This window comes from Crinia signifera, chromosome 11 (genome assembly GCF_055691185.1).
Source record: "Crinia signifera chromosome 11, ASM5569118v1, whole genome shotgun sequence".
Lineage (NCBI taxonomy): Eukaryota > Metazoa > Chordata > Amphibia > Anura > Myobatrachidae > Crinia > Crinia signifera.
In genome coordinates, this window is record NC_139227.1 from 117,457,587 (window position 1) to 117,470,312 (window position 12,726).

At 47.0% G+C, this 12,726-nt stretch overlaps 1 protein-coding gene across 11 annotated transcripts in view; it reads left to right on the forward strand.

Moving 5' to 3' along the window:
- The window catches only part of CKAP5 (cytoskeleton associated protein 5), a 37,140-nt gene that overhangs the window by 11,703 nt on the left and 12,711 nt on the right, over positions 1-12,726 (forward strand). For 7 of the 11 annotated variants that reach the window (XM_083164457.1, XM_083164463.1, XM_083164464.1 and 4 more), the window contains exons 2-26: positions 1,033-1,129; positions 2,394-2,587; positions 3,400-3,606; positions 3,699-3,870; positions 4,001-4,127; positions 4,218-4,321; positions 4,407-4,520; positions 4,618-4,722; positions 5,622-5,711; positions 5,791-5,955; positions 6,788-6,916; positions 7,010-7,186; positions 7,261-7,365; positions 7,443-7,553; positions 7,643-7,735; positions 7,888-8,073; positions 8,152-8,246; positions 8,391-8,448; positions 8,520-8,645; positions 9,356-9,495; positions 9,815-9,989; positions 10,163-10,276; positions 11,573-11,701; positions 11,793-11,987; positions 12,577-12,715. In XM_083164457.1, coding sequence (XP_083020583.1) covers positions 1,073-1,129; positions 2,394-2,587; positions 3,400-3,606; positions 3,699-3,870; positions 4,001-4,127; positions 4,218-4,321; positions 4,407-4,520; positions 4,618-4,722; positions 5,622-5,711; positions 5,791-5,955; positions 6,788-6,916; positions 7,010-7,186; positions 7,261-7,365; positions 7,443-7,553; positions 7,643-7,735; positions 7,888-8,073; positions 8,152-8,246; positions 8,391-8,448; positions 8,520-8,645; positions 9,356-9,495; positions 9,815-9,989; positions 10,163-10,276; positions 11,573-11,701; positions 11,793-11,987; positions 12,577-12,715 — 3,307 coding nt within the window. In that variant the 5' untranslated portion in view covers positions 1,033-1,072. The remainder of the gene's footprint in view (positions 1-1,032; positions 1,130-2,393; positions 2,588-3,399; positions 3,607-3,698; positions 3,871-4,000; positions 4,128-4,217; positions 4,322-4,406; positions 4,521-4,617; positions 4,723-5,621; positions 5,712-5,790; positions 5,956-6,787; positions 6,917-7,009; positions 7,187-7,260; positions 7,366-7,442; positions 7,554-7,642; positions 7,736-7,887; positions 8,074-8,151; positions 8,247-8,390; positions 8,449-8,519; positions 8,646-9,355; positions 9,496-9,814; positions 9,990-10,162; positions 10,277-11,572; positions 11,702-11,792; positions 11,988-12,576; positions 12,716-12,726) is intronic. The other 4 variants (XM_083164461.1, XM_083164467.1, XM_083164458.1 and 1 more) reach the window with 2 other exon arrangements.

A 12,726-nucleotide genomic window follows, 5' to 3' on the forward strand; every position in this document is an offset into this window, starting at 1 on the left:
CACATTATACCACACACTAATGCCCCTTACTCTTGATAGCATACACCGTAGTACTTGTTACTCATGATGGCATACACTGTATTACCCGTTACACTTTATGTCATACACCGTAATGCCCATTTCACATTATACCACACCGTAGTAACCGTTACACATGATGGCATACACCGTAATACACATTATACCACACCGTAGTAACCGTTCCACATGATGTATTACCCCTTACACATAAAGGCATACACCGTAGTACCCGTTACACATTCTACCACACTGTAATGCCCATTACACGTGATGGCACACACCCAAAGTTCTCAGTGGCATGTCAGCACAGTGGGGTGCAGTGTAAGGATGCACCGTGCCACACAAAAAAAGGGCAGGGTACATTTTGAGGTTTTTAAAAAGGTGCAGGGTGAGGGAACACTTATGTCTATTTTATTATTTATTTGAATGGCAGCCGTCACAATACAGTCTGAGTCCATTTATAAATGTCCGAAAACACAGGGAACATTTTCCGGCAAATGCTCAAGCATTAAAATTAATTATATAGAATGGATCACAATGGGGGTTATTCTGATTTACTCGGAAAGGCACAATCACTCTCTAATGGACAAAACCATATGCGCTGCAGGTGGGGCAGATGTAACATGTGCAGAGAGAGTTAGATTTGGGTATTTTATTGTTTCTGTGCAGGGTAAATACTGGCTGCTTTATTTTTACACTGCAATATAGATATCAGTTTGAAGTACAAACCCCAACCAAATCTAACTCTCTGCACAGGTTACATCTGCCCCACCTGCCGTGCAGTATGGTTTTGTCCATTAGAGAGTGATTGTGCCTTTCGGAGTGAATCAGAATAACCCCCAATGTTTTGGTGTAAGAGCTACATTGTATACTTTACCAGTATCATCAATGGAATACAGCGGAGACATGCAATGGGTCATAAAGGGTTAAGTCAGCAGCAGTTGGGACCGTGCACTTCTGTGCTGTTTATCTTGATTTGTATTTGAAGTAAATATAATAATTCTTCTTCAGCAGCTCACTTCAGTACTGAAACCGATACAGGGAATCCAACATGGCAGACGACAGCGAGTGGCTGAAACTTCCTATTGACCAGAAATGCGAGCACAAGGTATGTGCCGGCGCTGATGTGTATACGTTTACCGCAGTGTTTCCTGGTTTATCTCTTGCAAAGATCGGTCCTCCATCTTTTCAGACTATTGCCCTAAAGCTCCGTACACACGGGGGAGATATATATATGGCTGTGCAATATATTGTTCAGTTTCTCCTTTTCATCAGCGACCAAAGATGGTCGCTGATGAAAGGGAACCTCTGCCGGGCGGTGCCGCAGAGATAATCAGCTGGTCGCAGGAGCAAGCTCCTGCGACCAGCGATTAGAACGGGGCTGAAAATGGGAGTGTGCACCCGGCGATTTATCGACGGGGCACACTCCCATCACTTGCAATATGGTCGCCAGCGACCATATTCCCAGCAATTTCAGCCCCTATCTCCCCCATGTGTACACAGCTTTAGTTTCTTGCGAATTCAGAGATTCTTGCTGACATTGCCATTTTAACTGGTGGTCTCTGGAATGGGTATTGCATTTGAGCTGTAATCCGCTGGAGAAATAATTTTGTATTGCAGCGTTCCACACACCCCCCCCCCCCCCCCCCCCCCCCTTTTTTTGAATTTTTTTTTTCTGGCAGAATGACATTACTATGGCAACCACAGTCATCTGATGTTGCAGTGGGGCTTTCGAGCCCCTCTCCAGCCCATCATTTCCACCCCCCTGTCCATACATGAAAGTGGCAGGTAGGCTCGAACAGGTGACCTCTCCTCAGGAACAAGATTAAGTGCTAAAATAGTAACCCTTCTTCGTGTGAGACAGCAAAAGTTGTTGGTGGGGCGGACTTGAGTGGATTCGGCTCGAAGATGAAAGGAAGCATCTGATCCGCTTTAATGGTGTGATATGCAATATTAATTCATTATTGATGGATATGGTCAGTAGCTTCCACCAGATTTTAGTTGTTGCCTCAGGAGGTCATTAAAAGGCAGCGTGTGAGGAAAGAGCTACGCATTACCCTCGTTCAGTCATGTCCAAACTATGGCCCTCCAGCTGTTTGTGAAACTACAAGTCACATCATGCCTTGCCACAGTTTAGCTATTAGGGAATGCTGACACTATGGCAAGGCATGCTGGGATGTGTAGTTTAAAACTATGGCCCTCCAGCTGTTAAACACGCCTGCACTAGATAATCAGGCGGTTCTCGTTAACTAAAAAAACGACCCCTCGATTTAAGCCTAATTCGGGAAAGTCATGAATGTTGAGAGTGACAAAAATGAATAATTTTGGCATTTGTCTCACGATGACCTGATCCTTTTTGTTCATGAATTCAGCTATGGAAAGCCAGACTAAACGGTTACGAGGAGGCAGTGAAACTATTCCAGAAGATTGTAGACGAGAAGAGCCCGGAGTGGAACAAGTATCTGGGCCTAATCAAGAAGTTTGTGACCGATTCGAACGCCATCGCCCAGTTAAAAGGCCTGGAAGCTGCACTTGTTTTTGTGGAAAATGCACACGTTGCGGGGAAGTAAGTGGTGCCCTGGTTACATACTGTATGTGTCCTGTAAATGCTTCATGGGTATTCTATAGTTCTGTCTCTGAGGAGCGAACTGTGGTCTGGAGGCTGAAAGAGGGAAGGGACCGTAAGTACTGGGACAGTATATACAACACCATTCTCCCTTAGACAGTTCATCAGCTTGACCGATGGGAACCCAAGGTCTATGTTAGTGGCTAGCATACAAAACCTTTGTTGCTACGGAAACACAGATTTCTGAATTGATCCACATAGGATAATACATAGCAATGTCTATTGCGATAAACTTGTCTAAGTAACTTATACACTACTTGGAAACAAAAGGTGCCCATACACTAATACTACCTTTCATAGGGGAGAAGTCTCATAAAATCCCCTTAATCTTCCCGCCAGCTTCCTGGGCGACGGGATAGCATGCGATATATTGTTTGCTGGTCTTTTGCATACAACCTATTTAATGCGATTCCCAGGCCGCGGATCTGATGCGATTGCGACTTGACACTTTTATTGGCCCGATACATCGGTATCCGATGAAAAGTGCCCAAATCGCACTAGTATTTGGTGCCCTTAAGGCAGAAAGTTGAGGAAAGTATGCAAGGTTGGCCAAAAAACTAGTTACCCTCGCCATGCTTTATTAGGCTTGCTGTGCTTTTATACAAATTCCATGGCCACTGCAAGCTCACCAGCTGGGAGACGCTTCTTCCGTCACTGCCTTCATCTTGCAGCCTACTCCTATTAGACCCCAGCTTGTAGTTTCCCTGTTGTACAGATTGTGTATGTAATGTTGCATGTACTACTCTTCTTAGGACCACAGGAGAAGTGGTGTCGGGTGTTGTGAACAAGGTGTTCAACCAGCCCAAAGCCCGGGCCAAGGAACTTGGGTCGGATATCTGCTTGATGTACATAGAGATAGAGAAAGGGGAAGCCGTACAGGAAGAGCTGCTGAAAGGTCTAGATAACAAGAACCCGAAGATTGTTGTGGCCTGCGCGGATGCACTGCGGAGAGCGCTGAGGTGAGGCTTCCCATGCTGTGTGTGAGACATGACGTCCTGGCTACATGTTCTAACTCCATGATGCGGTCTCTTTATTCCCCCCCCACCGTCAGTGAGTATGGTTCCAAAATTACGTCCCTGAAGCCAATCATTAAAGTGTTGCCAAAGCTCTTTGAGTCTCGAGAGAAGGCGGTTCGAGACGAAGCCAAGCTCCTGTCGGTGGAGATATATCGCTGGATCAGAGACGCCCTGAGGCCCCCTCTACAGAATATTAATCCTGTGCAGGTGAGACCAGTACTTTAGTATTGGGGGTGGGGGGGCGGCTGTAGGAAACAGACATGGACCAGGTTATGTTCCCTAACTGATGAGTCGGGATTCTCGCCTATTTAAACCGGGTTCTGATCTTTCCGTGCAGCTCAAAGAGTTGGAGGAAGAATGGGTGAAGCTTCCCCAGTCCGCTCCAAAGCAGACCCGTTTCCTGCGCTCGCAGCAAGACCTTAAGGCAAAGTTTGAGCAGCAGCAGGCGAGCGGTGATGCGGGAGGTGCGTCATTTCCGTCCAGTAATAATGGCTCTTTCATGTAACTGTATGGGATCTGGAGCTTTGCTCATATGAGCTTTCCCTTCCTCTCAGTAGAAGACGCGGAAGAAGAAGCCGTGCCACAAGTCGATGCCTACGATCTGCTGGAAGCTGTTGAGATTCTCTCCAAATTGCCAAAAGACTTCTATGATAAAATTGTAAGTTCCGCTACGGACAAGACGAGGGGCGTTCTGGCCACCGATGCAGAATGTATGTGACACCTGCACCATGTTTTGTTAACAGGAGGCCAAAAAGTGGCAGGAGAGAAAGGAGGCTTTGGAAGCCGTTGAGATTCTTGTCAAAAATCCCAAAATTGAGGCTGGTGACTTCGGAGACCTCGTGAGAGCCCTCAAAAAGGTGATTGTTTGTTTTAAAAGGAAGTGTTGGCTGGGAACGGCCGTTGCGTGTGACCTATGAGAGCGGTCGGTAAGCAGGCTTCTCTCTCTCCCCGCAGGTTGTCGGCAAGGACACCAATGTGCTGCTTGTAGCACTGGCTGCTAAATGTCTGGCAGCACTGGCTGCTGGCCTCAGGAAGAAGTTCGGCACGTATGCTGGACAGGTGAGTGTGTTCTCTGCATTTGGCGCACGGGTTCCTTAGTGCGGCTCGGACTTGGGGTCACCTGACTTTCACAGTCCAACTGTGGGGTTGTCCTTTAGCATCTTAAACCTATGCATGCTGCTGTACACTTGAGACCCTTCCCTGGGGACCCACTCATATATTTTTTAATGGTTCCCCAAATCAGAGCAATATACTCACTATAGCGCATTTTTTGCGATCCCTGACTATCGCATGTAAAAAATGTAGCGGACACGGACATGTGAGCTGCATGTACAGTTTGGTATTTTGTAGCGTGCATCGATAATATATTGCGAATATCTTCTAGCAATAGGTTCAATATCAAACTATATCGGTATCATTCACTATGTATCACCCAGTGTGTACCCAACATAATATCCGTTTCAAATTTGGCCACAATGCGACTTATTGGAAGGGAGGAGTCTCTTACTATCTACCTTGATCTCCCCGGCACTCCCATGTATCCTATGCGCACCCAGCTAAGGATCTGCTAAATATGGCAGCTCTTGCGAACTCTGGCTCTGAAGTGCATGGGACCGCACGGCCCATAGGAATTGGCGCTAAAATGCTTACGATCTCACAATTCGATTTCCTGGTCTGATCCGTCAATATTGGCTGTTGCTGCTGGGGAGTTAACTTAGCGGCGAGACTAATTTTAGTAGCGGTTGCAGTTTGCTGGCTCCTCCTACACAGTATTTTTATTTTTCACGTGGAAGATACCATCTCCCCGTGTTTGAAAAATGACAGTTTAACGTTGGTTGATTAGTACATTATTGGAGGTCTATCAAGCCTCTTAGTAGTAGTGGTGGTCGGTAGATAGGGTAATAGTCTAAAGTGTGTGGTATAGTGTACATCTTGACTTGCCCTATATTTTCTCCTAGGTTGTGCCAACTATATTAGAGAAGTTCAAGGAGAAGAAGCCACTAGTGGTCCAAGCCTTGCAAGAGGCAATAGATGCCACTTTTCTCACAGTGAGTGACCAGTAACACAGCCTGTAAGTATGTACAGTGAGCTGTGAAGTACAAGAATCACGCCCTGCTGTCATTACAGACCACGTTACAGAACATCAGTGAGGATATCTTGGCTGTAATGGATAACAAGAACCCAACCATAAAGCAACAGACGTCCCTCTTCCTTGCCAGGAGTTTCCGCCACTGCACGGCTTCCACGCTGCCAAAGAGCTTGCTCAAGCCATTCTGCGCGGCACTGCTCAAGGTAAAACCGCCAACCCAGAGTCCGCTCTGCACCTCACCTGACGCGCACTATTGAGGTGAACCTCTGCCTACACAGGCAATCGGCAGCTTTTAAATGTAACCCATATTGTGCGGTTTACTTCCCCAGGATTGAACTCTGTAATGGGGTTGGATTCCTGGACAATTTGGAGGTAGTTTCTCACACTGACCATTGACCCAGTTTGCCCTGGTTATTTGCTTAGAAAAAGTATAGAGGTCTAAGTACAAAGCCCAAAATCCAAACTGCCCTGTATAAAGTAGCCGCTATTAATGTCTGCGTGTGTGTGTGTGTGTGTGTGTGTGTGTGTGTGTGTGTGTGTGTGTGTGTGTGTGTTGGGGGAGGTAGATAAGTGTGAATCTACATTGATTGTGCATAGGGTTGGGGTTTTTTTTTTTTAAATTCACTGTAGGTCCGAACCCATCCCTGTTCTCGATGCTGTGTCTGCTCGCATGCGCAAACACCCCCCTCGCTGGCGGCTCATTGACTGATTTTACAATGGGGGGGGGTGTTTGGGGTGTGCACCCGGCAATTCATGGGTCCGCCTAAAAAAACTGGTGGGCGTGCCAATAGAAGCTTTAGCTGGACACCAGCAAACACAGGTGGTGGAAGATGTCAGCGCCCACTCAGAATTCGGCCATCTCCGTTCAACTAAAAAGTAAGTTCCTCTGTACAGGTATCGCAGTGTAGGGGATCCGGCGGGGCGGTGTTCTCCTGCCCGCTAGGCAGCAAATCTACGTAGCCTAACGAGCCGGTCCGAATCTAACCTTTTATGCGTTGGTTTGCTCATGTTGCTTTTTTGTTTTTTACTTCACAGCAAATCAATGATTCTGCGCCAGAAGTCCGAGATGCAGCCTTCGAGGCTCTGGGTACCGCACAAAAAGTAGTTGGTGAGAAAGCGGTCAATGCTTTTCTTGGGGAGGTGGACAAGCTGAAGCTCGATCGGGTAAGATACTGGACGCAAGCTGTAACCTCTATGGTAGCAGGTGAATTGATCTCTAGACTGACATTTTCTAAATGGGCTTCTATTTCCTCACAGATCAAAGAATGTGCGGAAAAGGTGGAATTAGCATACGGCAAGAAGGCATCTGGCGAAAAGAAGGAAACCAAAGCCCCTGCTGCAGGTCCAGGGAAGACTGCCCCGTCCCAGAGTGCAGCCAGTGAGAAGGACACAGCCAAGCCTGGCATGGCACCCAAGAAGCCACCTGCTACCAAGGTATGGTCGTTGTAGCGAAGGCTGCCTTCTCCCTGAACGTTTCTTGTGATTAACACCTTCCCTCTTCATTAAAGGCTGGAGGACCAGTCAAAAAGGCCAAAGCATCCGCGTCTGCTGCAGGAGGCGCTAAAGGCAAAAAGGGGGCAGAAACCAAAGAGGTTATTGAACAGGAGCTCTCGGTAAGTGTATTGGGGGAAACCTGATGTGCCATTGTTTCTAGCGGTTGCGACATGTCTAAGAAGTGTTTCTCTTGTAGCCTGAGGCCTGTGAAGAGAAGGCGGCAGCAGTTCTTCCTGCCTCTTGCATGCAGCAGCTGGACAGCGGCAACTGGAAGGAGAGGCTGGCAAGCATGGAGGAGTTCCAAAAGGTAACCAGACGTTTGTGTACTTGTATGTTTACATAGACGTTTCTGATTCTTCAGCTTCTAAACCGTTGTGTCTGGATGGCTTTCTCCAGGCTGTGGAAACCATGGAACGGAACGACATACCCTGCCAAGCACTGGTCAGAATGCTGGCAAAGAAACCTGGCTTTAAAGAGACAAACTTCCAGGTGTGGTTTGTTTTTGATCTTCTTTTTTTTTTTTTTTTTTTTTTTTTTTTTTTTTTTTATATAGATATATAGATATATAGATAGATAGATAGATATAGAGGTGGGGTTATTTCTACATTGCTTACCCTCAATATTTTTGTTTTTCGGTCCAGGTCATGCAGATGAAGCTGCGCATTGTGGCTCTCATTGCGCAGAAAGGCAACTTTTCTAAAACGTCTGCCAACATAGTCCTGGATGGGCTGGTAGACAAAGTGGGAGATGTCAAATGTGGAGGGAATGCCAAGGAAGCTCTGAGTGCTATAACTGAGGCCTGCTCGCTACCCTGGACTGCTGAGCAGGTAACAGGGCCGCCCAGAACCTGCCACTGCCAAGGGGCAAGCCTTTTATCTCCTGATGCCTTACTTCTCCATCCCTAGGTTGTATCGCTGGCTTTTGCACAGAAGAATCCCAAGAACCAATCGGAAACGCTGAACTGGCTCTCAAATGCTATTAAAGAGTTTGGTTTTGTTGGGTGAGTGATAACTCTGGCATCGGCCTTACAGACTGTGTAACAGAGAAATGTTATAATACTGTGGCAAGACCAAACCAAAACTTCATTCCACATTTTTGGTTCTCAGGTTTCATGTCCGCTAAATCTATCTGATTTTATTTTCAGGCTCCATGTCAAGGCTTTTATCAGCAGCGTGAAGATTGCTCTGGCGGCCACCAACCCGGTAAGTGTCGTGTGGGTGAGATACTTGTCCCTCTGCCACTTCCTCTCTGACTCATGATGTCCTCAAAACAGGCGATTAGGACCTCGGCCATCAGCTTGCTGGGTGTGATGTACCTGTACATGGGTGCTCCGTTGCGTATGTTCTTCGAGGAAGAGAAGCCCGCTCTTCTCTCACAGATTGATGCGGAGTTTGAGAAGGTAAGTAGGTCCTGGGAAACAAACATCAGACAACCATAAATGGATGTATGTAGCTCTCAAGCTTTTGGTTTGATAAGAAAGTATCTCCTTGACCAGCATAAGGGCATTGACAAAGGTACTGCCCAAGGTCACGCAATTTTATCTTGGCAAAGATTGAGGGCAGTATTCAATATGGCTTTCCGACTCGGAACATCCCGACAGTCGGATTCCCGGGATGTTTTGCTTCCGTTTTTGACAAGAGATCTGACTTTTTTTTTTTTAAGTCGGGTCTGGTTTGTCAGAATCTGCAGCATTGTGTAAGTGGAGACTGCTATGGTTTCCCCGGTCGGAACTAGCAGCTAGAACTGAATACCCCTCGGAGTGTGAACAATTAAGGCCCCCATACATTATGCAGTTTACCTGCAACTTGGGCTCTTTTCCTGTGATTGTGGCGATCAATCGCAGGAAAAGGGGCAAATGAAAGCCGGTCCAATGCGATGCGCGGACCCATTTTTGGATTCCTTGTGAGCCAGGCAGGTTTTGCTGGGATCACATCCATTATATATTGTATAAAAAAGGACCAGGGGCAACTTCTGAGGAGTGATGTCGCCCAAATATATACGTGCCTTTAGACTAGGCCCATATTTCATTTTATTGGAACTTGGTGAAAAGGCGTGCCAGCCAGATATCCCCCCCCCCAGTGTTTCACAACACTATGTTCCAATTGACAGATGAAGGGACAGACACCTCCAGCACCGACACGTGGCTCCACCAAAACTAGCTCAGGTGGTGAAGAGGGCGATGAAGGAGAGGATCAGGATGATGACGCTCCTCCAGATGTGATGGATCTGCTGCCAAGGACAGACATCAGGTGATTTTTAGGTTTTTATTTATATACATATACACACACGTATGTCAGTCAAGTATCTGTTATATATACAGAAGACAAGGTGGCACTCTTGCACATTTATGCAATGGTGCGGCGCAGGGTCCAGCGAGTCAATAGAGAACTTATCTTCCTTAGCAGGGATAGAGAACCAGCACTCACGTTTTTTGTAGGTAGAAGAGATATATTTCAGACATACATCATTCACAAGCCTGTTAGCCGATTGTGTGTGTGTATATTTCTATTGTCTCCATAACTTGAAACCTCTAATACGGTCTTTGTTCCCTTTTCGCTTTTCCTCCAGTGATAAAATCACCTCTGATCTAGTGTCCAAAATAGAGGATAAAAATTGGAAAATCCGCAAAGAGGGTCTTGATGAAGTGACGGCCATCATTAACGAGGCAAAGTTCATCCTTCCCAATATCGGAGAGCTACCAAGTGCTCTTAACACTCGCCTCAATGACTCCAACAAGATCCTGGTATGTGTTGGCTCTTTCCCCGCAGATGAGGATCACACAGGCATTTGTATGACATTAGAGCCTTACTGTTGTCTAAGGGTTAAAGTTCTTCCTACCCCTGATCCCACCACAGCATTTAGAGTATGGTTCTGCCTATTTTGTACCCACGTCTCACGAAGTTACTGTGTCCTCAGGTCCTGCAGACTTTGGGCATCCTACAGCAGCTTGCCACCGCCATCGGTCCGGGTATAAAAACCCACATTAAGCACTTGGGCATGCCTATTATTACAGTCTTGGGAGATAGCAAGGTAAGTTGGTGTGACATGTATAGCTGGTCTCATTGTGCGACACTGGCACAACTAATTTGTATTAAGGGATTGGTTCTTGAAATGACCATGTGTGAGTCGCAGGAAAGTGTAAAATGTGTCCAAACATCTGAATTATTATATATATATATTTTTTATGATTTGCCACTGTCTGAATATGCGAGAAGCCCGGAATGTGATAAATTTGGGTCATGGATGCGGTGGCAAAGGCCATCTTCAGAAGCCCATGGCCTTCCATCGTGGCTCCCTACTGTCAGGGATCCAAGTGAAAGGACTCCAGGTCCTAAACCTGAACTTCCTAACTGCGCAAAGGGCGGCTCTTACCGCAAGAGCCATCCTTTGCCAAGATCTATATGCGTTACTATATGCCAGTTTGCATGTTGAAAGTGGCGTCAAGTTGCTGCATTCTGCCCATTGACTGTCCTTAAATTCCCCTTCTCCTCGATACACTCCGATCGGGATGCCAGTTTTCAGGATTCCAGCTTCCTGATATTTTTTCAGATTTAAGCACCGGTCTTCTGGAACGTTGGCATCCTGACCGCATCTTGGATGAGCAATATTTGCCATAAAGTAGTTCTGTGTCTGTGCTGTTCCCATGCTAGCGTAGCTTTTCCCTGGTGCTCCCCACAGTCTTCTGGGACTGATGAATGTGAAACCAGGCTCCAGACCCTGCAGGTGTTTAAACACTACTGGTAAGGTCCTGATCAGGACTGTAGAGTCCCTGCCCTGTGGCACATTTCAGGGAATGTCTGACTCGGAAAGAATGTGTATGAACTGCATTCACCTGGGGCGGCACCAGAGGGTACACTTAATGCTGCCTGTAAGTGCTCACTCTGCAGGGTAACACCATAGCTCTGGGCACTTAACCTGGCACCAGTTGGTCAACACGCATTGGCTGCACAAAGATTGGCTAGTAAATGAATAGCTCTGTAGCTATACTGTAAGCCCCTCTGCTTTGATTAAGAGTCACTTGATCAGGTTGGTCCACACCTCTCTGGTTGCGTAAGGTCACCAACCTCCACTAGAGCCGGGAGTAGACAGCAGGTTTCATAACCAGAGGTGGCCATCACTGGTCCGTGTCCTAATGTTAAAGCATATTTTGCACTTGAACACTCACGGGGTCCATGTTTATTGTAAGAATCCATGGGAGGAACATGCCTGCACCACACACCTAGGGTCCTGTTTTGCTCTGACCACAGAACTGCGAGGCAATAACGTATGTTCAGCATGGATTGTAGCCAACTTCTGCCGCTAATATGGCTTTGTCCTCCTTACCAGGCCAATGTCCGGGCAGCAGCACTAGTGACGCTCAATGCTTGGGTAGATCAGACTGGCATGAAGGAGTGGCTGGAAGGAGACGATCTCTCCGAAGAGCTGAAAAAGGAAAATCCCTTCTTGCGGCAGGAGGTATGGCTCTTACTATAAGTGTGCCCGTGGGGAGGGAACGGCCTTACATGGCAAAGGAACCTGAATGTGTTAAGCTTCTCTCTATTTCTAGCTTCTCAAGTGGCTGGCGGAGAAACTGCCCACTCTGGCCTCTGTTCCCTCGGACTTACTGCTGTGCGTCCCGTATCTGTACTGCTGCCTGGAGGACCGCAATGGGGACGTGCGTAAAAAAGCTCAGGAGGCTCTGCCCGTGTTCATGATGCACCTCGGGTTTGAGAAGATGAACAAAGCCACCGGCAAGCTCAAAGTAAGGGTCTTAAATGCTTTTTGATGACATCTACACTCTTCCATTACTGTTGCGCAGTCCTGTCCTTACGGGGTCCTGATTACGCAGGGGTGGTGAAGGAAATACTAGTGATGGGTGTGGCATAGAAGAGCTTCAATAATTAGGCTGACCCCTGTATGGTCGTCAAATGATAGCCTTTATTTTTTATATAATATATGTGACTCTGTTAAATGATCTCCTTACTGCAGGAAGGGGAGGTGGTCTTTGTAAAGATGTACTGGCAATGTTCTGCCAGCACTTCCTGCTTTAAATAGGCGCCTTTAGCACCTGATTGGCCGAGCGGATTATCTGCTGAATGGTGATAGGCAGGACGTCTGGGTGACTTAATTTAAAAAATGGCAGCTTCACTGGCCAGAATTGTAGGAAGGATCTATGTTACAGGTATGTTTCTACTTCTAGAGAGGACTATACAGGAGAGGTGTGCGAGGTAATGTGCCATCCTTACACATGTTCTTGCCAGAAGTGAGCGCTTGGTGGCAGAGTTGGTACACTTGGATAACGGTCGTATAGCTTGACTTGTATGTAATGGAAGGCTTGTCTATCTTTTCAGCCTGCTTCTAAGGACCAAGTTGTGGTCATGCTGGAGAAAGCTAAAGCCATCATGCCAGCCAAACCTGCTGCCCCAAGCAAGAGCTCTTCTAAACAGGCCGGAGGGTCTGCCCAGTCCTCAGCGCCTGCTCCAATGGCTGGTAAGTATGTC